Source organism: Oncorhynchus tshawytscha, linkage group LG06 (assembly GCF_018296145.1).
Source record: "Oncorhynchus tshawytscha isolate Ot180627B linkage group LG06, Otsh_v2.0, whole genome shotgun sequence".
Lineage (NCBI taxonomy): Eukaryota > Metazoa > Chordata > Actinopteri > Salmoniformes > Salmonidae > Oncorhynchus > Oncorhynchus tshawytscha.
Genome location: NC_056434.1, coordinates 16,766,401 through 16,789,108, shown reverse-complemented (window position 1 = coordinate 16,789,108; position 22,708 = coordinate 16,766,401). Strand labels below are relative to the sequence as shown.

The window sequence follows — 22,708 nt, the reverse complement described above, 5'->3', positions numbered from 1 at the left end:
AAAACTTTCACTTAGATTTGTATTCAGTGCATGAAAATGTAAAGTGCAATGTGTTTTCCATCGCATTTTCAACTGTACCACAAAAACTGATGCGTTAAATAGTAAATGTGCCTACTCTGGTCTTGGTACATCAGCTCTAGCCAACAGCTGGCAGATACAGTGCAGGTAGGCTGGGAGGGTAGGTTAGTCAACATGATGAGATTATTATGGATAAGAGTGAGAATCATTTTTATTTGTAAAACGGCAGTCAAGCATTGATCATCATGTCACCTAAAGAAGATGGCGCTGGAGGGAATGGCTGCCGTCTAATCGGCTCTTTTTTTTGGGGGGGGGGGCGTTGTTCGTAACTTGTTTTGTACATAAGAGACGGCAGCAGCTACATTATGACCGAAAAGAGCTTCTGGACATCAGAACCTCGATTACTCACCTCAGATTAGACTAAGAGTTTTTCTTCAATGAGTCGGACGGGAGGGAGATACTACAGACACCCGACCAGGCCCAGATCCCCGGCATTCGCTGGAGAAGGAAAAGGAAATTTAGCGGAAAAAGATCAGGGTGCCTTGTGAGAATCAGGCGACGAGTGGCTAATCTGCCTTTGCCTTCCGTCCTGCTAGCTAACGTTCAATCGCTGCAAAATAAATGGGATGAACTGAAAGCTCGTATATCCTACCAACGGGACATTAAAAACGATAATATCTTATGTTTCACTGAGTCATGGCTGAACAAAGACATTGAGAACGTACAGCTGGTGGGTTATACACTCTATAGGCAGGATAGAACAGCAGCCTCTTGTAAGACACGGGGTGGGGGCCTATGCACATTTGTAAACAATAACAGGTGCACGATATCTAAGAAAGTCTCAAGGTGTTGCTCGCTTGAGGTAGAGTATCTCATGATAAGCTGTAGTCCACAATATCTACCTAGAGAGTTTCTGTATTTTTCATAGCTACATACCACCACAGACCGATGCTAGCACTAAAACTACACTCAATGAGCTGTATACCGCCATAAGCAAACAGGAAAATGCTCATCCAGAGGCAGCGCTCCTAGTGGCAAGGGACTTTAATGCAGGGAAACTTAAATCAGTTTTACCTAATTTCTATCAGCATGTTAAATGTGCACCCAGAGGGAAAAACATTCTAGACCACCTTTATTCCACACACAGAGGCGCATACAATGCTCTCCCTCGCCCTCAATTTGGCAAATCTGACCATAATTCCATCCTCCTGATTCCTGAAAGACCAGTGGCTCGATCAATAAAATATGTTGGAATATGTTCCGGGATTCTTCCGATGGCATTAAGGAGTACACTACATCAGTCACTGGCTTTATAAATAAGTGCATCGAGGATGCCGTCCCCACAGTGACTGTATGTACATACCCTAACCAGAAGCCATGGATTACAGGCAACATTCGCACTGAGCTAAAGGGTAGGGCTGCCGCTTTCAAAAAGCGGGACTCTATCCCAGAATGCCCTCCGAACCATCAAATAGGCAAAGTGTTCATATAGGACTAAGATCGAATCGTACTACACTGGCTCCGACGCTCGTCAGATGTGGCAGGGCTTGCAAACTATTACAGACTACGTACAAAGGGAAGCACAGCCGAGAGCTGCCCAGTGACACGAGCCTACCAGGCAAACTAGATAACTTCTATGCTCGCTTCAAGGCAAGTAACACTGAAACATGCATGAGAGCATCAGCTTTTCCGGACGACTGTAAGATTATGCTCTCCGCAGCCAAAGTGAGTAAGACCTGTAAACAGGTCAACATTCACAAGGTCACAGGGCCAGACATATTACCAGTATGTGTACTCCGAGCATGCGCTGACCAACTGGCAAGGGTCTTCACTGACATTTTCAACCTCTCCCTGTCTGTGTCTGTAATACCAACATATTTCAAGAAGACCACCATAGTCCCTGTGCCCAAGAACACTAAGGTAACCTGCCTAAATGACTTCCGACCCATAGAACTCACGTCTGTAGCCATGAAATGCTTTGAAAGGCTGGTCATGGCTCACATCAACACCATCATCCCAGAAACCCTAGATCCTCTCTAACCCACTCAGAGACCTGACTGTGTAGTGCAAGGACAACAACCTCTCCCTCAACGTGATCAAGACAAAGGAGATGATTGTAGACAACAGGACAAGGAGGACCGAGCACGCCCCCATTCTCATCGACGGGGCTGTAGTGGAGCAGGTTGAGAGCTTAAAGTTCCTTGGCGTCCACATCACCAACAAACTAACATGGTCCAAGCACACCGAGACAGTCGTGAAGAGGGCACGACAAAACATATTCCCCCTAAGGAGACTGATGTTTTACATCTGCACCATTTACAGCATCTTGACGGGTTGCATCATTGCCTGGTATGGCAACTGCTCGGCCTCCGACCGCAAGGCACTACAAAGGGTAGTGCGTATGGCCCAGTACATCACCGAGGCCAAGCTTCCTGCCATCCAGGACCTCTCTACCAGGCGGCCCTAAAAAGGCCCTAAAAATTGTCAAAGACTGCAGCCACCCTGTTCTCTCTGCTACTGCACAGCAAGCAGTACCGGAGCGTCAAATATAGGTCCAAGAGGCTTCTAAACAGCTTCTACCCCCAAGCCATAAGACCCCTGAACAGCTAATCAAATGGCTACTCAGACTATTGGCATTGCCACCCCCCACCCCATAGTCACTTTAATAACTCTACCTACATGTAGTTACCTCAACACCGGTGCCCCCACACATTGACTCTGTACCGTACCCCCTGTATATAGCCCCGCTATTGTTATTTACTGCTGCTCTTTAAATATTTGTTATTCTTATCACTTACTTTAAAGTATTTTCTTAACTGCATTGTTGGTTAAGGGCTTGTAAGTAAGCATTTCACTGTAATGCATTTCACTTCGGCACATGTGACAAATACAATTTTATTTGATTATAAGAACATCAATATTTATAGGAAAGGAAAATCAACATCACCGTGCACTTTAACCACCCTGTGAAGTAAATGATTAATTATTTTATCTATAGCACAATAAATTGTATGGTTTCCCCAAGTCGTAGAGGGAGGACCACAAACAATATCATTGTGTAATTCCAAGTTCTCTTCCATATGATGGTTTTTAATACCAATATTGGTCATAAAGGCGTTTTTCCTACCATGTCTCACAAAATTGTTCTGAAACTTTCTGTTTCCATCACAGCTGTCATGATTTTTTTTTATATGTATGAAAAACTGGATGGGCAATTAGCACTAGATGGGCTATTAGCATTTCCAGATTGTTAAAAAATATCTGGAAATGTATTGTATAACTCAATTATGAATTGAAGTGTGAAAGTGCATTCGGAAAGTATTCAGACCCCTTCCCTTTTTCCACATTTTGTTACGTTACACCCTTATTCGAAAATGGATTAAATAGCACATTTTCATTAATCTACACAATACCCCATAATGACAAAGAAAAAACAGGTTAAGACATTTTTGAGAGAAGAATGGGAGAAATTCTCCAAATACAGGTGTGCTAAGCTTGTAGCGTCATACCCAAGAAGACTCAAGGCTGTAATCGTTGCCAAAGGTGCTTCAACAAAGTACTGAGTAAAGAGTCTGATTACTTAAGTCAATTTCATATCAACTGTGGAAGCAATTATTAGGAAATGGAAGACATACAAGACCACTGATAATCTCCCTCGATCTGGGGCTCCACGCAAGATCTCACCCCGTGGGGTCAAAATGATCACAAGAACGGTGAGCAAAAATCCCAAAACCACACGGGGGTCCTAGTGAATGACCTGCAGAGAGCTGGGACCAAAGTAACAAAGCCTACCATCAGTAACCCACTACGCCGCCAGGGACTCAAATCCTGCAGTGCCAGACGTGTCCCCCTGCTTAAGCCAGTACATGTCCAGGCCAGTCTGAAGTTTGCTAGAGAGCATTTGGATGATCCAGAAGAAGATTGGGAGAATGTCATATGGTCAGATGAAACCAAAATATAACTTTTTGGTAAAAACTCAACTCGTCGTGTTTGGAGGACAAAGAATGCTGAGTTGCATCCAAAGAACACCATACCTACTGTGAAGCATGGGGGTGGAAACATCATGCTTTGGGGCTGTTTTTCTGCAAAGGGACCAGAACGACTGATCCGTGTAAAGGAAAGAATGAATGGGGCCATGTATCGTGATATTTTGAGAGCTTCAAGTTGAAAACCTCCTTCCATCAGCAAGGGCATTGAAGATGAAACGTGGCTGGGTCTTTCAGCATGACAATGATCCCAAACACACCGCCCGGGCAACGAAGGAGTGGCTTCGTGAGAAGCATTTCAAGGTCCTGGAGTGGCCTAGCCAGTCTCCAGATCTCAACCTTATAGAAAATCTTTGGAGGGAGTTGAAATTCCATGTTGCCCAGCAACAGCCCCAAAACATCACTGCTCTAGAGGAGATTTGCATGGAGGAATGGGCCAAAATACCAGCAACAGTGTGTGAAAACCTTGTGAAGACTTACAGAAAACGTTTGACCTCTGTTATTGCCAACAAAGGGTATATAACAAAGAATTGAGATTTAAAAAAAATATTGACCAAATACTTATTTTCCACCATAATTTGCAAATAAATTAATAAAAAATCCTACAATGTGATTTTCTGGATTTTTTCCCCTCATTTTGTCTGTCATAGTTGAAGTGTACCTATGATGGAAATTACAGGCCTCTCTCATCTTTTTAAGTGGGAGAACTTGCATAATTGGTGGCTGACTAAATACTTTTTACCCCACTGTATATATATATATATATATATATATATATATATATATATATATATATATTGTGAAACAAGCATGTAATGTAAATAGGCTACAGTAGCCTATACTTCAGAGTGGAAGGTAGTCTCCACACACTAACACAGGCAAATATTGTAAGATATCAGGCAGACACTGGAAGTAGTTTCAGATTGAGGGCTTTGCATAGGCGGTTTGTTGTATTTTTTTGCAGGACTGGAAAACAATGCCCAGAACATAAAATAACGTTATTAACCAGTTCTCATACTTTTTAAATAATGGCTCTGTTCCTGGAACAGTATAGATCACTTTCGTTCCTTGTTCCGTTTCTGTTTCTAGAAACGTTTATTTTCTGGTTTTTGGTTCTGCTCCCTGAACCGGTTCCAACCCCTGCCTCCACCTAATAATTATCATCAAGAAGTCGACAAGATTTCCAATGTAACACTACTTGCAGCCATCAACATGCTCACAGCCAGGTTTGATAAGTAAGTCAAAGCACTTGAGGACATTAACTCTCAAATTAAACAGAACATGTGGATGCAATCACGAATGCATCTAAGACTGTTCAATTCAATGCTGCTGAGATAAAAGAAAGCAAAACGAAAATTGCTTACCTGGAAAAGGACTCATTACTCCTGAAAGACAACGAGGTAAAAACCAAGGCCATAGAATTAGAGCATATAAATGTGGATGGAACCTCTGAATCAACAGGATGGAGGAAAATAATGAGGAGAACGCCAGAGACGAGGTAATCCGTCTCCTTGCTGAGATCGCACCCCACCTGTCAGGGAAGCTGGAGAACGTCGTCGGCTCCCATGCCCTGGATCCGTAGGAAGGAAGACAAGAAGCAGCAAAAGATGATCATCCAGTTCTCCATGCGTCGGTACCAAGACGGCTTCTGGAGAATCCCAAAGCTGTCTTCTGTTTGTAAAGAAGATGGTTAAATCAAATTGTATTTGTCACAATTGCCGAATATAACTGGTTTAGACTTTCATGAAATGCTAGATTTTGAGCCCTTCCCAACAATGCAGAGTTTAAAAATAAAATAGTAACAAGATGGATAAAATACACAAATGGATCGACACTGAACAAAAATATAAACGCAACATGTAAAGTGTTGGTCCCATGTTTCTTGAGCTGAAATAAAAGATTGTAGAAATGTTCCATATGCACAAAAAGCTTATTTCTCTAAGTTGTTGTGCACAAATGTGTTTACATTCCTGTTAGTGAGCATTTCTCTTTTGCCAAGATAATCCATCCACATCACAAGTGTGGTATATCAAGTAACTGATTAGACAGAATTATCATTACACAGATCCTAGAAATGTGGACACTAAAAGGCCACTCTAAAATGTGCAGTTTTGTCATAACACATACAGCAGTTGCCAGATAATTGAATGTTCATTTCTCTACCATAAACTGCCTCCAATGTAGTTTTAGAGAATTTGGCAGTACGGCCAATTGGCCTCACCACCGCAGACAACGTGTCTGGCGTTGCGTGGGTGAGCAGATTGCTGATGTTCACTTTGTGAACCGAGTGCCTTATGGTGGCGGTGTGGTTATGGTATGGGAAGGCATAAACTACAGACAACAAACACAATTGCATTTTATTGATGACAATTTGAATGCACAGAGATTGCGTGACGAGTTCCTGAGGCCCATTGTCGTGCCATTCATCTGCAGCCATCCCCTCATGTTTCAGCATGATAATGTACGGCCCCATGTCACAAGGACCTGTACACAATTCCTGGTAGCTGAAAATGTCCCAGTTCTGCATACTCACCAGATGTGTTTGGGATACTCTGGATCGACGGCGTTTTCCAGTTCACGCCAATATCCAGCAACTTTTCACAACCATTGAAGAGGAGTGGACAACATTCCACAGGCCACAATAAACAGCCTGATCAACTCTATGCGAAGATGTGTCACACTGCATGAGGCAAATGGTGGTCACACCAGATACTAACTGGTTTTCTGAGCCACACCACCTACTTAAAAAAAAAGAAGTTATCTGCGACCAGATGCATATCTGCATTCCCAGTCATGTGAAATACATTGATTAATACCAAAAAAGTGTTAAACAAATTAAAATATATTTTTAGATTCTTCAAAGTAGCCACCCTTTGCCTTGGTATTTGGTATTTTATTAGGATCCCCATAAGCTTTTGCAAAAGCAGCAGCTACTCTTCCTGGGGTCCACACAAAACATGAAACATGACGTAATACAGAACATTAATAGACATGAACAGTTTATGTACGGAACTACATACATATTTTTTTTAAGTCACACGTAGCATATCAATGCATACACACAAGATATCTAGGTCAAATAGAGGAGAGGTGTTGCTTTATCTGTTTTTTAAAAACCAGGTTTGTTGTTTATTTGAGCAATATGAGATGGAACGGAGTTGCATGCAATAATGGCTCTATAAAATACTGTACGCTTTCTTCAAATCAAATCAAATCAAATTTATTTATATAGCCCTTCGTACATCAGCTGATAGCTCAAAGTGCTGTACAGAAACCCAGCCTAAAACCCCAAACAGCAAGCAATGCAGGTGTAGAAGCACGGTGGCTAGGAAAAACTCCCTAGAAAGGCCAAAACCTAGGAAGAAACCTAGAGAGGAACCAGGCTATGTGGGGTGGCCAGTCCTCTTCTGGCTGTGCCGGGTGGAGATTATAACAGAACATGGCCAAGATGTTTAAATGTTCATAAATGACCAGCATGGTCGAATAATAATAAGGCAGAACAGTTGAAACTGGAGCAGCAGCACGGTCAGGTGGACTGGGGACAGCAAGGAGTCATCATGTCAGGTAGTCCAGGGGCATGGTCCTAGGGCTCAGGTCCTCTGAGAGAGAGAAAGAAAGAGAGAATTAGAGAGAGCATATGTGGGGTCTTTCTTGAATTTATTCTGGATTTGGGGACTGTGAAAAGACTCCTGGTGGCATGTCTGGTGGAGTAAGTGTGTGTCAGAGCTGTGTGTAGGTTAACTATGAATACAATTTGGGATTTTCAACACGTTTCTTATAAAAAGAAGAGGTGATGCAGTCAGTCTATTAGACAAAGATTAGACAAAACTTGATGACAGCTTTGCACACGCTTGGCATTCTCTCAACCACCTTCACCTGGAAGGGTTTTCCAACAGTCTTGAAGGAGTTCCCACATATGCTGAGCACTTGTTGGCTGCTTTTCCTTCACTCTGCGGTCCAACTCATCCCAAACCATCTTAATTGGGTTGAGGTCGGGGGATTGTGTTGGCCAGGTCATCTGATGCAGCACTCCATCACTCTCCTTCTTGGTCAAATAGCCCTTACACAGCCTGAAGGTGTGTTGGGTCATTATCCTGTTGAAAAACAAATGATAGTCCCACTAAGCGCAAATCCGATGGGATGGTGTATCGCTGCTGAATGCATTGGTAGCCATGCTGGTTAAGTGTGCCTTGAATTCTAAATAAATCACCAGAAAAGCACCATCACACCTCCTCCTCCTCCATGCTTCACGGTGGGATCCACACATGCAAAGATCATCCGTTCACCTACTCTGCATCTCACAAAGACATGGCGATTGGAACCAAAAATCTCACATCAGACCAAAGGACAGATTTTCACCGGTCTAATGTCCATTGCTCGTGTTTCTTGGCCAAAGCAAGTCTCCTCTTCTTATTGGTGTCCTTCAGTAGTGGTTTCTTTGCAGCAATTCAACCATGAAAGCCTGATTCACGCAGTCTCCACTGAACAGTTGATGTTGATATGTGTCTGTTACTTGAACTCTGTGAAGCATTTATTTGGGCTGCAATCTGAGGTGCAGTTAACTGTAATGAACTTATCCTCTGCAGCAGAGTTAACTCTGGGACTTCCTTTCCTGTGGCGGTCCTCATGAGAGCCAGTTTCATAATAGCGCTTGATGGTTTTTGCGATGGCACTGGAAGAAACTTTAAAAGTTCTTGAAATTTTCCGCATTAACTGACATTCATGTCTTAAAGTAATGATGGACTATTGTTTCTCTTTGCTTATTTGACCTGTTTTTGCCATAATATGGACTTGTTTTTTTTTAACCAAATAGGGCTATCTTCTGTATAGCACCTCTACATTGTCACAACACAACTGATTGGCTCAAATGCATTAAGAAGGAAAGAGATTCCACAAATTAACTTTTAACAAGGCACACGTTTTAATCAAAATGCATTACAGGTGACTACCTCATGAAGCTGGTTGAGAGAATGCCAAGAGTGTGCAAAGCTGTCATCAAGGCAAATGGTGGCTACTTTGAAGAATCTCAAATATAAAATATATTTTGATTTGTTTAACACTTTTTTGATTCCATATGTGTTATTTCCTAGTTGATGTCTTCACTATTCTTCTACAATGTAGAACATAGTAAAAATAAAGAAAAACCCTAGAATTAGTAGGTGTGTCCAAACTTTTGACTGGTACACACACATACACACAGGGAGTACCAGTACTAGTATCAATGTGCAGCACAGGACGTTGGTGGCACCTTAATTGGGGAGGGTGGGCTTGTGGTAATGGCTGGAGCGGAATTTATGGAATGGTAGCAAATACATAAAACTAATGGTTTCCATGTGTTTGATGCCATTCCAGGAGCTTCATTCCAGCCATTATTATGAGCCGTCCTCCCCTGAGCAGTTTCCACTGATGTGTAGAGGTACGAGGTATTTAAGGTAAATACACTACTTTCAAAAGTTTGGGGTCACTTACAAATATCCTTGTTTTTTAAAGATTTTTTTGGTTTTTTTGTCCATTTAAAATAACATCAAATTGATCAGAAATACAGTGTGGACATTGTTAATGTTGTAAATGACTATTGTAGCTGGAAATGGATGATTTTTTTGGATTATCTACATAGGCGTACAGAGGCCCATTATCAGCAACTAATCCAAGTTTATAATTTTAAAAGGCTAATTGATCATTAGAAAACCCTTTTGCAATTATGTTAGCACAGCTGAAAACTGAGTATCAGCATTTGTGGGTTCGATTACAGGCTCAAAATGTCAAAGAATCCGGCGTCGGTCTAGCAATGCAGTCTTAAAACGCATGGGGGCGTTGCGATTCCCCTGTGTTGTGGACATCGCCATTGAAATGCATGACATACGGCTAATGGATATTGTGAACGAGGCTTTAGGGGGTAAATTAACCCCCCCATCAAGTGGGAGTGACCACTGTTCCAACAGCACTGTCGCTTCTCAATTCTGCATTGGTGCGCTTTGGACTACACACTTGACACGCGCCCTTTCAGAAACGGATTGTCTATGCTGAGTTTGCTTTCCTTGACATGTTGTGTTGACAGTGTTGGGACTAGTTAGCGAAGATGTGCTGAAGCCACCGGTAAACGATAGCTTGTTGACAGTTATTTTTAGTTCCCGCTCGCGCACGATGAAAGAGAAGCGGACCGCGAAATCACCAGTGGTGCACGGTGACAACTGAAGTGCAAGCAGCAGTCAACAGAGGTCCCTTTTGGAAGGAATCGTAGAACGATGAAGTCGAGGAGAGACAAACTGAACATCCCCTCTCTTACTTTGGAGTAAGTTGTATGTTTTTATAATTGTTTTTAATTTATGCATAAATGATCTACATAACTGAATAATTCAATGTTGTCGGGGAACCAGGGGAAATCACTTGAATAGTTACTTAAGTTACTTTACAAAGACGTCTTATGTGCTTTATACGAAAAGACAACAGGCTACAGTTGTGTTTGGACACACCTACTATGTATTTCTCAACTCTACCAGTTGCAACCAGTTTGTGGAACGCGCAGTATGGAACGCGCAGTATGGAACACGCAGTATGGAACCTACAGACCCAATAGTGTGTATCGAAACCCACTGCAGCTTGTAGACTACAGGAGTTTTGAACTTGCACTTGATTGTGCGATTATTGTGGTGTGTAACTCGCAACATTAATTCATTGTTCTGTCTGTGATCTATATAAGCAATAAGGCCCGAGGAGGTGTGGGATATGGCCAATATACCACGCCTAAAGGCTGTTCTTAAGCATGATGCAACTCTGAGTGCCTGGACACAGCCCTCCCGAGTGGCGCAGTTGTCTAAGGCACTTACATCTTAGTGCTAGAGGCATCACTACAGACACCCTGGTTCGAATCCAGGCTGTATCACAACCGGCCGTGATTGGGAGTCCCATAGGGCGGCGGACAATTGGCCCAGCGTCGTCTGGGTTTGGCCGGTGTAGGCCGTCATTGTAAATAAGAATTTGTTCTTCATTGACTTGCCTGGTTAAATAAAAATATAATAAAAAATATATAAAAAAACATACTGTTGACATTTACAGTCGTGGCCAAAAGTTTTGAGAATGACACACATATTCATTTTCACAAAGTCTGCTGCCACTGTTTGTGTTATGGCAATTTTCATATACTCCAGAATGTTATGAAGAGTGATCAGATGAATTGCAATTAATTGCAAAGTCCCTCTTTGCCATGTAAATGAACTGAATCCCCCAAAAACATTCCCACTGCATTTCAGCCCTGCCACAAATTGACCAGCTAACATCATGTTAGTGATTCTCTTGTTAACACAGGTGTGTGTTGACGAGGACAAGGCTGGAGATCACTCTGTAATGCTGATTGAGTTCGAATATCAAACTGGACGCTTCAAAGGGAGGATGGTGCTTGGAATCAATGTTCTTCCTGTGTCAATCATGGTTACCTGCAAGGAAACACGTGCCGTCATCATTGCTTTGCACAAAAAGGGCTTAGTTGGCAAGGATATTGCTACCAGTAAGATTGCATCTAAATCAACCATTTATCAGATCATCAAGAACTTCAAGGAAAGCGGTTCAATTGTTGTGAAGAAGGCTTCAGGGTGCCCAAGAAAGTCCAGCAAGCGTCAGGACCGTCTCCTAAAGTTGATTCAGCTTCGGGATCGGGGCACCACCAGTACAGAGCTTGCTCAGGAATGGCTGCAGGCAGGTGTGAGTGCATCTGCACACACAGTGAGGCAAAGACTTTTGGAGGGTGGCCTTGTGTCAAGAAGGGCAACAAAGAAGCCACTTCTCTCCAGGAAAAACATCAGGGACAGACTGATATTCTGTAAAAAGTACAGGGATTGGACTGCTGAGGACTGGGGTAAAGTCATTTTCTCTGATGAATCCCCTTTCCGATTGTTTGGGGCATCCGGAAAAACGCTTGTCCCGAGAAGACAAGGTGAGTGCTACCATCAGTCTTGTGTCATGCCAACAGTAAAGCATCCTGAGTGTAACGATCTGGGTGTAGACAACAACTACCCACAAAACCCATGTGGGCAAGAGCTACCTAAGTATGATTCTCAATCAGAGACCACTACAGACAGCTGTCCCTGATTGAGAACCATACCAGGCCAAAAACAAAGAATTACAAAAACATAGAAAAAAGAACATAGAATGCCCACACCCTGGCCTAACCAAAATAGAGAAAAAATAGCCTCTCTATGGCCAGGGCGTGACGCTGAGACCATTCATGTGTAGGGTTGCTTCTCAGCCAAGGGAGTGGGCTCACTCACAATTTTGCTTAAGAACACAGCCATGAATAAAGAAAGATACTAACCCATCCTCCAAGAGCAACTTCTCCCAACCATCCAGGAACAGCTTGGTGATGAACAATGCCTTTTCCAGCGTGATGGAGCACCTTGCCATAAGGAAAAAGTGATAACTAAGTGGCTCTGGGAACAAAACATTGATATTTTGGGTCCATGGCCAGGAAACTCCCCAGACCTTAATTCCATTGAGAACTTGTGGTCAATCCTCAAGAGGCGGGTGCACAAACAAAAACCCACAAATTCTGACAAACTCCAAGCATTGATTATACAAGAATGGGCTGCCATCAGTCAGGATGTCACCCAGAAGTTAATTGACAGCATGCCAGGGTGGATTGCAGAGGTCTTGAGAAAGAAGGGTCAGCACTGCAAATAGTCTTTGAATCAACTTCATGTAGTTGTCAATAAAAGCCTTTGACACTTTTGAAATTCTTGTAATTATACTTCAGTCTTCCATAGAAACATCTGACAAAAATATCTAAAGACACTGAAACAGCAAACTTTGTGGAAATTAATATTTGTGTCACTCTCAAAACTTTTGGCCACGACTGTAGGTGTCACGCCCTAGCCATAGAGGCTTTTATTCTCTATTTTGGTTAGGCCAGGGTGTGACTAGGGTGGCCATTCTAGTATCTTTATTTCTGTGTTTTCTATTTCCTTGTTTTTGGCCGAGTGTGGTTCCCAATCAGAGGCAGCTGTCTATCGTTGTTTCTGATTGGGAATCATACTTATGCAGCCTTTTTCCCACCTGTGTTTTGGGGGTAGTTATTTTTTTTTTCACTTTGTTATTTTTGTTCGAGTGTTTTGATCAATAAAAATCATGAACACTTACAACGCTGCGCTTTGGTCCACTATTCCTTACGACGACAAGCGTGACAGAACTACCCACCACCAAAGGACCAAACAGCGTGGCCAGGAGGAGCAGGGATCTTGGGCCCGGGAGAAGAGTGAGTGGAGGACCTCATGGACATGGGAAGAGGTTATGGCAGGGGACAAGACCCTGCCATGGAAACAGGCGGGAACAGCAAGGGAGGAACCGTGGCGATACCAGGAGTCACGGCAACGAGGCAAGCACGGGGGGGCACAAGGGGAGAGTGGCAGAGTCAGGGTTTAGACCTGAGCCAACTCCTCGTGCTTACCATGGGGACCGAGTGACCGGTCAAGCACCATGCTATCCGGTTCTACGCACCATGCCTTCAGTGCGCATCCACAGCCCGGTGCGCTCTGTGCAAGCTCCCCGCAGTGGCCGTGCTAGAGTGGGCATTCAGCCAGGTTGGATTGTGCCGGCTCAGCGTTCCTGGCCTCCGGTGCGTCTCTTCGGCCCAGGTTATCGCCAGCTCTACGCACGGTGACCCCGGTTCGCCAGGAAAGCCCAGTTTGGCCTGTTCCAGCTACCCGCACTTACCGGGCTAAGGGGGGTATCCAGCCAGGACGAGTTATGCCAGCTCGGCGCTCCAGACCTCCGGTGCGCCTCCACGGTCCAGTGTGTCCTGCGCTGGCTCTACGCACTATGCCTCCAGTGCGCCATCATAGCCCAGTGTGTCCTGTGCCAGCTCTCCACACTCACCGAGCTAAAGTGGCTATCCAGCCAGGACAAATTGTGGCTGCTCCACGTACCAGGCTTCCAGTAGGTCTCCTCAGTCCGGTGAGACCTGTTCCGGCTCCACGTACAAAGCCTCCAGTGATGATCCATGGCACGAAGCCTCCGGCGATGATCCACGGCACGAAGCCTCCGGCGATGATCCACGGCACGAAGCCTCCGGCGATGATCCACGGCACGAAGCCTCCGGCGATGATCCACGGCACGAAGCCTCCGGCGATGATCCACGGCACGAAGCCTCCGGCGGTGATCCACGGCACGAAGCCTCCGGCGACTGTCCCCTGTCCGGAGCCTCCGGCGATGATCGGCGGCCCGGTTCCTCCAGTGAAGGTCCATGCACCAGGGCCACCACCAAAGCGGAGGTATCTGCGGGTGGAGGGGGGTCTACATCCCGCACCGGAGCCACCGCCGTGTAGGGATACCCACCCGGACCCTCCCCTTTAGAGTCAGGTTTTGCGGCTGGAGTCCGCACCTGTGTGGGGGGGGGGGTACACCCTTATGGTGTAATAATCAGACATAAAATAACTACAGTGCTAGGTTTTGTGGGTTTTGAAACACTCTTATGTAGGTGTCATAGCCCAACCATAAATAGCACAATGTATGTCACAACAGGTTTAAATGTGTCATGACAGTGTTATGACCATATTATGACATGGTTATGACAGTGGTATAACATGTTATGACACTAGTTTTCAAGTAGTGTTACCGAAATGGAACCAATTATCAGATCATAAACTGACAATTTAATAGGCTAGATTGAGGGATACTTGTTTCAATGCAAAAATAGGCAAGCTACATTAGATCAGATCTTTTTCAAAGATACCTTAGCACACAGATTATTTGCCCTCTTCTGAATTATTGTTAAAATGGTTTCAGATGTCACATAGCTTTGATTCAGGCCAGTGTCAAACACATGATGTGGTATTTATTATGACCAAAATCCCAATTCGCATTGCTCACTCCCTACTCATTTTGAAAATATGCACCAACTTTTCAACCGCTTTATAGTAATTCCTACCTCCCTCAAAGCATTAGCATTGCTGTAGTTCTTTTCTTTCCACCCACTCTCCTTCCTGAGCCAATGTAACCAGGGGCTGCTGCCTGCCTTTTGCCCACGAGACATTGATCTATAAAGTGTACATTCGGAGCTTCTTCTCCAAAACTTATCTGACTCTCACATGGATCACAAGCTCAGCACATGGTATTGACCCACAGTTTTGTGGGTGCAGCACAATGAGCATTATAACCGCACCGCAGAGCCCCTTTTCTAAACGAGCACAGTGTTCACAGAACGCTTCACACATCAAGTTATTTCCACAAAATTAAACGAAAACATGGGAGCTCTCAAGTTTGAATGTGTGATGCAGCAAATTCAGCACCCCAAACATCTACAGTTGAAGTCGGAAGTTTACATACACCTTAGCCAAATACATTTCAACTCAGTTTTTCACAATTCCTGACATTTAATCCTAGTAACAATTTCCTGTTTTTGGTCAGTTAGGATCCCCACTTTATTTTAAGAATGTGAAATGGCAGAATAATAGTAGAGGGAATAATTTCTTTCAGCTTTTATTTCTTTCATCACATTCCCAGTGGGTCAGAAGTTTACATACACTCAAGTAGTATTTGGTAGAATTGCCTTTAAATTGTATAACTTGGGTCAAACATTTCGGTTAGCCTTCCCCAAGCATCCCACAATAAGTTGGGTGAATTTTGGCCCATTCCTCCTGACAGAGCTGGTGTAACTGAGTCAGGTTTGTAGGCCTCCTTGCTCGCACACGCTTTTTCAGTTCTGCCCACAAATGTTCTATAGGATTGAGGTCAGGGCTTTGTGATGACCACTCCAATACCTTGACTTTGTTGTCCTTAAGCCATTTTTCCACAACTTTGGTAGTATGCTTGGGGTCATTGTTCATTTGGAAGACCCATTTGCGACCAAGCTTTAACTTCCTGACTGATGACTTGAGATTTTGCTTCAATATATCCACATAATTTTCCACCCTCATGATGCCATCTATTTTGGGAAGTGCACCAGTCCCTCCTGCAGCAAGCACCCCCGCAACATGATGCTGCCACCCCTGTGCTTCACGGATGGGATGGTGTTCTTCGGCTTGCAAGCCTCCCCCTTTTTCCTCCAAGCATAACGATGGTCATTATGGCCAAATAGTTCTATTTTTGTTTAATCAGACCAGAGGACATTCCTCCAAAAAGTACGATCTTTGTCCCCATGTGCAGTTGCAAACCGTAGTCTGGCTTTTTTATGACGGTTTTGGAGCAGTGGCTTCTTCCTTGCTGAGCGGCCTTTCAGGTTATTTCAAAATAGGACTCTTTTCACTGCGGATATAAACACAGGAGGGCGACTCTGGAGGGAGGAGACGGAGAGACAACCTGGTGCGTGGGGCTGCTACAGGGCCCACCAGGCTGGGGAGACCTACAGGAGGCCTGGTGCGTGGAGGAGGCACCGGATGAACCGGGCTGTGGGGGAGTACAGGAGCTCTGGTGCGCAGCCTTGGCACCACTGCCCACATTCGCCCAGCACGGGCGGAGTGCAGACATAGGGCGAACTGAACCCTCCCAACGCCCGGAGACACTCCGGTCTCTCGCCTGACTCCGACAATCTCCCCGTGTGCCCCCACCAAAACATTTTTGGGGCGCCTCTCGTGCCTGCTGCGCTGCCTTGCCTCATATCGCCGCCTCTCCACTTTAGCTGCCTCCAGCTCTTCCTTGGGGCGGCGATATTCCCCAGCCTGTCTCCAGGGTCCCTGTCTGTCTAAAATCTCCTCCCATGTCCAGGAAACGCTGCTTGGGCTCTTTGTGGTGGGATCTTCTGTAACGGCTGTCGTCGGAAAGATGAGACCAAGGCGCAGCGTTCCTTGAGTTCCACATAATATTTATTGTTGAAGTGAAACTTTTAGACGAAACAAAACAATAAAGAAAACAATGACCGAACAGCTTCGTAGTGCAAACTACCTGGTCACAAACGAAGAACAAGAACCCACACAGAAAGAGGGAAAAAAAGCTACCGAAGTACGATTCCCAATCAGAGACAACGATAGACAGCTGTCCCTGATTGAGAACCATACCTGGCCAAACACAAAGAAATAGAAAACGTAGAAACATGAACATAGAATGCCCACCCAAATCACACCCTCACCAAACCAAAAATAGAGACATAAAAAGCTCTCTACGGTCAGGGGGTGACAGTTTTGCACTGGTTTCTGAAGAGCCCTCTGCTGCAACAGCACTGAAACCATATCAACAGTGTGCACTCGCGTTAGCAAAGCAGAGATCTGTACATGAAAATTAACATACAGTAGCCAGCCTTCTAGCTGGGTCAGCAACTTCTGAAAGCCGGCCTGCTACAGCATTATAGCTGAACAGGCATATTTTGACGATGGCGGATGTGTTGCGTAGTATACAGTCAGGTCCATTATTATTGGCACCTTTTAAAAGGATTAGCAAACAAGACTATATTGTATGCTCCAAAAAAATGTGAAATTGTATTATTTTATACCAATATATTCGCTCCGAGAAATGTCTTTTGTTTAACAAGTAATAACAAAAATATATAAAAAAGATTGGGGTCAAACTGATTGTTACTGTTGGCCCTGTTGCTGTTTTCAATACTTTTAACACCCTACCCTTGTGAGGATCACGACACTGAGCCTTTTTTCTCAAATGTTTTATGAGATTTGAGAACATGTTAGGAGGGATCTTAGACCATTCCTCCAGTGGCCATCGAAGTCTCTGGACTCGAACCCCAATGAATTGAAGAGGGCAGTCCATATGAGCAGACAAAGGATATTATGGATCTGAAAAGGTTATGTGTGGAGGAATGGTCTAAGATGCCTCCTAACATGTTCTCCAATCTCATAAAACACTTCAGAAAAAGGCTCAGTGTCGTTATCCTCGCAAGGGTAGGGTACGGGAGTACTGAAAACTGGGGTAAAAATAATTGACCCCTATCTTTTGGAGGTTTTTTATTATAAAATCTCTTTCTCTGAGCAATTGTATTAGCATAAATAATGTTGGCATGCAATATAGCTCAGTATTTGTATTTATTTTATACAGTCTTTTTTGCTAATCTTAATTATTATTATGGACCTGACTGTATGAGTCTTCCTATAGAATACAGAGGACAGACCGCATGAGCTAATAGTATGCTAAAAACACAAGACTGTATACTGCAGTGGCGTTTGGTGGGAGGAGCTGTATGAGGATGGGCTCATTGTAATGTCTGTAATGGAAGAATGTAATGGTATCAAACACATCAAACAATTGCATTCAAGCCATTACAATGAGCCCATCCTCCTATAGCGCCTCCTCCCAGTCTCGTCTGGTGTACTGGTATGTGTAAATCTCTGATTATCAATGGTGTCTCCATTGGGACATTAGAGGCTAGACCTATCAGACCACCAGTGTTACAGCGGGTAGACTTGGACAAGAACGTTATCAATGTGGAAACCAGGCCAAAGTAATCAGTAAGTGATCTGAAAGTTATTTTCATTTAACTTCTGCTTTGACTGAAAACAGCATGTGACAAAAATCATGCTGTGACCTGCCCTGGACATTGATCTGGTGTCCTGTGTGGTTCAGTTGGTGGAGCATGGCACCAGGGTTGTGGCTTCGATTCCCATAGGGGACCAGTACAACAATGTACGCACTCACTACTGTAAGAGCGTCTGCTAGTATCTGACTAGTATCTATCCGATGACGGACTATCATATATACTATACAATCAGGTACTGTCTGGAAAAAGTATTCTAAAACAGCGGCTGCGGAGTTTGGTAATGCCCCACCATTTGCAAACAGTTGTTGAGTGTCTATCACGGAACTATTAGTGTCAGCCAATGAAAGTGAGATGTTGGGGTGTAGTCAGCTGATACCCAGACACTGGTTGGCAACAGCAACAGTGCTGAGTCAACACACTGATCCATGTGACTGTGTCTTGTCTTACAGTTTGTCACCCACTTGCCAAAGCCCAACTCTACTGAGCCCATGCAGCCCCTGCAGCCCTTTACAAACCCTTCATCCCTGGAGGTAAGAAAGATTGCCCACATACAGCACACAGCCACACAAGTGGCTTGAGAACAGCTCCTATGAAGAACATGGGTGGCAGGTAGCCTAGCAGTTAAGAAGAGTGTTCGGCTAGTAACTGAAAGTTTGCTGGTTCGAATCCTGAGCCGAATAGGTGAAAATATGTTGATGTGCCCTTGAGCAAGGCACTTAACACTAATTTCTCCTGTAAGTCGCTCTGGGAAAGAGTGTCTGCTAAATGACTAGCTAAAATATAATTATGAAGATAGTGTTTTAAAGCAGACTTACCTTTACAGAAAGTATTTTTGCTTATTTCATTTGACTGATAAAAGCAAAATGTTTCAATCACATTTTATCCAAACTCTCATTTTATCCAAATGTTTTGGATAAAATGTTGCAACATGCTAAATGCAGCTGCAATGAAATGTCTTAACTATTGTAAGTCATGCTCTGTGTTTATGGTGGAAAAACAAAACATCTATTAGTTGTCTTTCCAGCCTATGTGGGTTGCCTGGCAACCCCCAATGGTGCGCTGCAGAGGAAATAAAACTGAATTGACAAACCGAAGCAGCATCCAGTATGCTATGTAGTGAGCACCAGGTTATTGTTAATATATGGCGATAAATCATATCTGTATCTTGTTAATTTGGCAAAACTACCAAGAATGTTGTTCAGTTCTGTTAATAGAGGAACTGTTGATATATTTTAAGATTACAGATTAACTTAATTTTTGTTTAAATTACATTAGTTATTTGATCACCATCTAAGATTCTACTATTTTATAGTGTAGTCCATCAATTTGTTTCTCTATACCATCCTGAATCTCTACACCACTCATTCCTTACCCTTATCTCAATTAAAGTTTTATCAAGGCCTTGATCCATCATTATGTTTGGAGGGAAAAGGGGGAGGCTTGCAAGCCGAAGAACACCATCCCAACCATGAAGCACAGGGGTGACATGTTGTCAGGGTGTCATGTGTCATGTTGTGGGGGTGCTTTGCTGCAGGAGGGACTGGTGCATTTCACAAAATAGATGTCATCTTGAGAAAGGAAAATTATGTGGATATATTGAAGCAAAATCTCAAGTCATCAGTTGAAGCTTGGTCGCAAATGGGACTTCCAAATGGACAATGACCCCAAGCATACCTCCAAAGTTGTGGGAAAATGGCTTAAGGACAACAAAGTCAAGGTATTGGAGTGGCCCTCACAAAGCCCTGACCTCATCCTATAGATAGTTTGTGGGCAGAACTGAAAAAGCGTGTGCGAGCAAGGAGGCCTACAAACCTGACTCAGTTACACCAGCTCTGTCAGGAGGAATGGGACAACATTCCCCCAACTTATTGTGGGAAGCTTGTGGAAGCCAACCCTAAACATTTGACCCAAGTTAAACAATTTAAAGGCAATGCTAGGATTAAATGTCAGGAAGGTGTATGTAAACTTCCGACTTCAACTCTAGCTTATAGATACCTCAACTGATGTATAAACAATCTACTTTGGTTTAAATACAAGCATCATGAAACACATTCATTTGACTTTGTGAAAATCTGTTTTTTTGGATCTAACTTGCTTACCACCATGTGGTTTCTTCCTTCACAGGCTCCATGAAATGATGGGCTCTTCCTAAGTATTTGGTCACATTAATTTTGTGTATTGTTTCCTAGGAACAAGCGGTGGCTCAACTAACTCTTTGGCTCAATATACACCACTCTCCCTTACCTGTAATCTTCTAAAAAATCGAATCTCTGGTCCTGCTTCATAATCTCGGATTGCATAGTTGCTCCTGTGCAGAATAGATCCCAGGCTCCCTAGCACTATATAGTCGCTTGTCGTCTCTATGAAAATAACCATATCGGCTAGATGCCCACAAATATCTCGGCACCCGGAACAAGGATAACATTTCAACCTCGAAACAGTAGCCTGAAGCTCTTCTTTAGAGCTAGGGTCAAGAAAGGCGAAAAGCATCCTCTTACACTTGCATGCAATATACATTGAGTGTAAAAAACATTAAGAACACCTTCCTAATATTGAGTTGCACCCCCCCCTTGCCCTCAGAACATCCTCAATTCATCAGAGTATAGACTCTAGAAGGTGTTGAAAGCATTCCACAGGGATGCTGGTCCATGCTGACTCCAATGCTTCCCACAGTTGTGTCAAATTGGCTGGATGTCTTTTGGGTGGTGGACCATTCTTGATACACACGGGAAACTGTTGAGCATGAAAAATACAGCAGTAACGCAGTTCTTGACACAAACTGGTGTGCCTGGTATTTTCTACCATACCCCGTTCAAAGGCACTTAAACCTTTTGTCTTCCCATTTGTCCTCTAAATGGCACACATACACAATCCATGTCGCAATTGTCTCAAGGCTGAACAATCCTTCTTTAACCTGTCTTCTCCCCTTCATCTACACTGATTTTTAAGTGGATTTAACATGTGACATCAATAAAGGATCATAGCTTTCACATGGATTCACCAGGTCAGTCTATGTCATGGAAAGAGCAGGTGTTCATAATGTAGAGCAGGTGCAGGTGTTCATATTGTATGTTTGTTATTTTGCAGTCTACTTCTGAATTTAACTGCATTTATTAATTTAACTGCATCACTTTAGATAATTTGCCCCTTGGAGTGCTTAGCAAATGTTACCTGTAGGTCTGTAGAACAAATGTATGTATCATGCCACACAGTTGAGTCCCTCTCAGATGTAAAAGTGTGTTCATTTATCACTTGATTTGAGAGGCTGGCCTTTTGTATTAGCGCAGAGACTTCAGCACTTACCTCATCACAAGATACACTTCACTAGGCTTCAACAATAGGATAATGAATTAAGTATCTCCCATAATTAATCTGCCTCTTAGATGTATTGTCATACATAAATCATTAATTTGTGAATATTTACGTTTTTTCATTGTATCTCTTACAGTACACAAACTGTGAGGGTATAAAAAAATACAATTATGGCATGATTTGTATGATTGTGAACTTACAAAGAGATGTGGCACAGGCATTTATTTTTACAATAAGAATTCACAAAGACACATCTGCAGAACAAAAAAACTCCCATAGAATGTAGTTACAATGTAATACACATGGTCGACATACCTGGCATTAGGCTTACCAACAATTCAAAACACATGAATTGTTTTAAGGATCTCTAGGAGGACCCTGTCACCATTGTGGCTGGTTAAGACGTGTGAAACAAACCCTCTTGACACCAGAGCCACACCCAGATCTTAGTTGTGTCAGTCAATAGCACTCTGATAGTTTAGGAAAAAAACAACTAACAGTCACTCTTTACTCCCACCCTCTCCCTACTAGCACTGCCTTTGCTGATAGGTACTTAATTGAGGACAGATGTATTTGTCCCACCTAGTTTAAGATGAATGCACTAACTGTAATTCGCTCTGGATTAGAGGAACTGCTAAATGACTAAAATGGAATGTAAAAAGTACTGACAATTTATATTAACGTGAAATGTATAATGAAAACTCATTACACTAAATAGGTTTATCCTATGTTGATGATCTCCCAGTTCCTTGCAAAACATAAAGATATGAGATCCTTATGTTTTAATGCTCAACACAAGAATGGAAGCAGCAATTGGTTTTAAATGTAATGAATTAAAGAAGCCTATTGTAGAGCAACAGTCTCACATTGGTTTTAGCCTAATATAGGCCTTATAGGCCTATGCCTACCTCCATAGATGCTTTTATTCAACTGTTATTGAATTGAATTATTCATCCATTTGATGCAATACATTTGTATTTATTTG

At 43.3% G+C, this 22,708-nt stretch overlaps 1 protein-coding gene across 1 annotated transcript in view; it reads left to right on the top strand.

Moving 5' to 3' along the window:
- The first annotated feature begins 9,875 nt into the window (after window positions 1-9,875).
- LOC112253268 (microtubule-associated serine/threonine-protein kinase 3) overlaps window positions 9,876-22,708 on the top strand; it is a 53,069-nt gene continuing 40,236 nt past the window's right edge. The window contains 2 exon segments of the mRNA XM_042323025.1: window positions 9,876-10,296; window positions 18,861-18,941. Of these exon segments, the coding sequence (XP_042178959.1) occupies window positions 10,250-10,296; window positions 18,861-18,941 (128 nt within the window). The 5' untranslated portion in view covers window positions 9,876-10,249.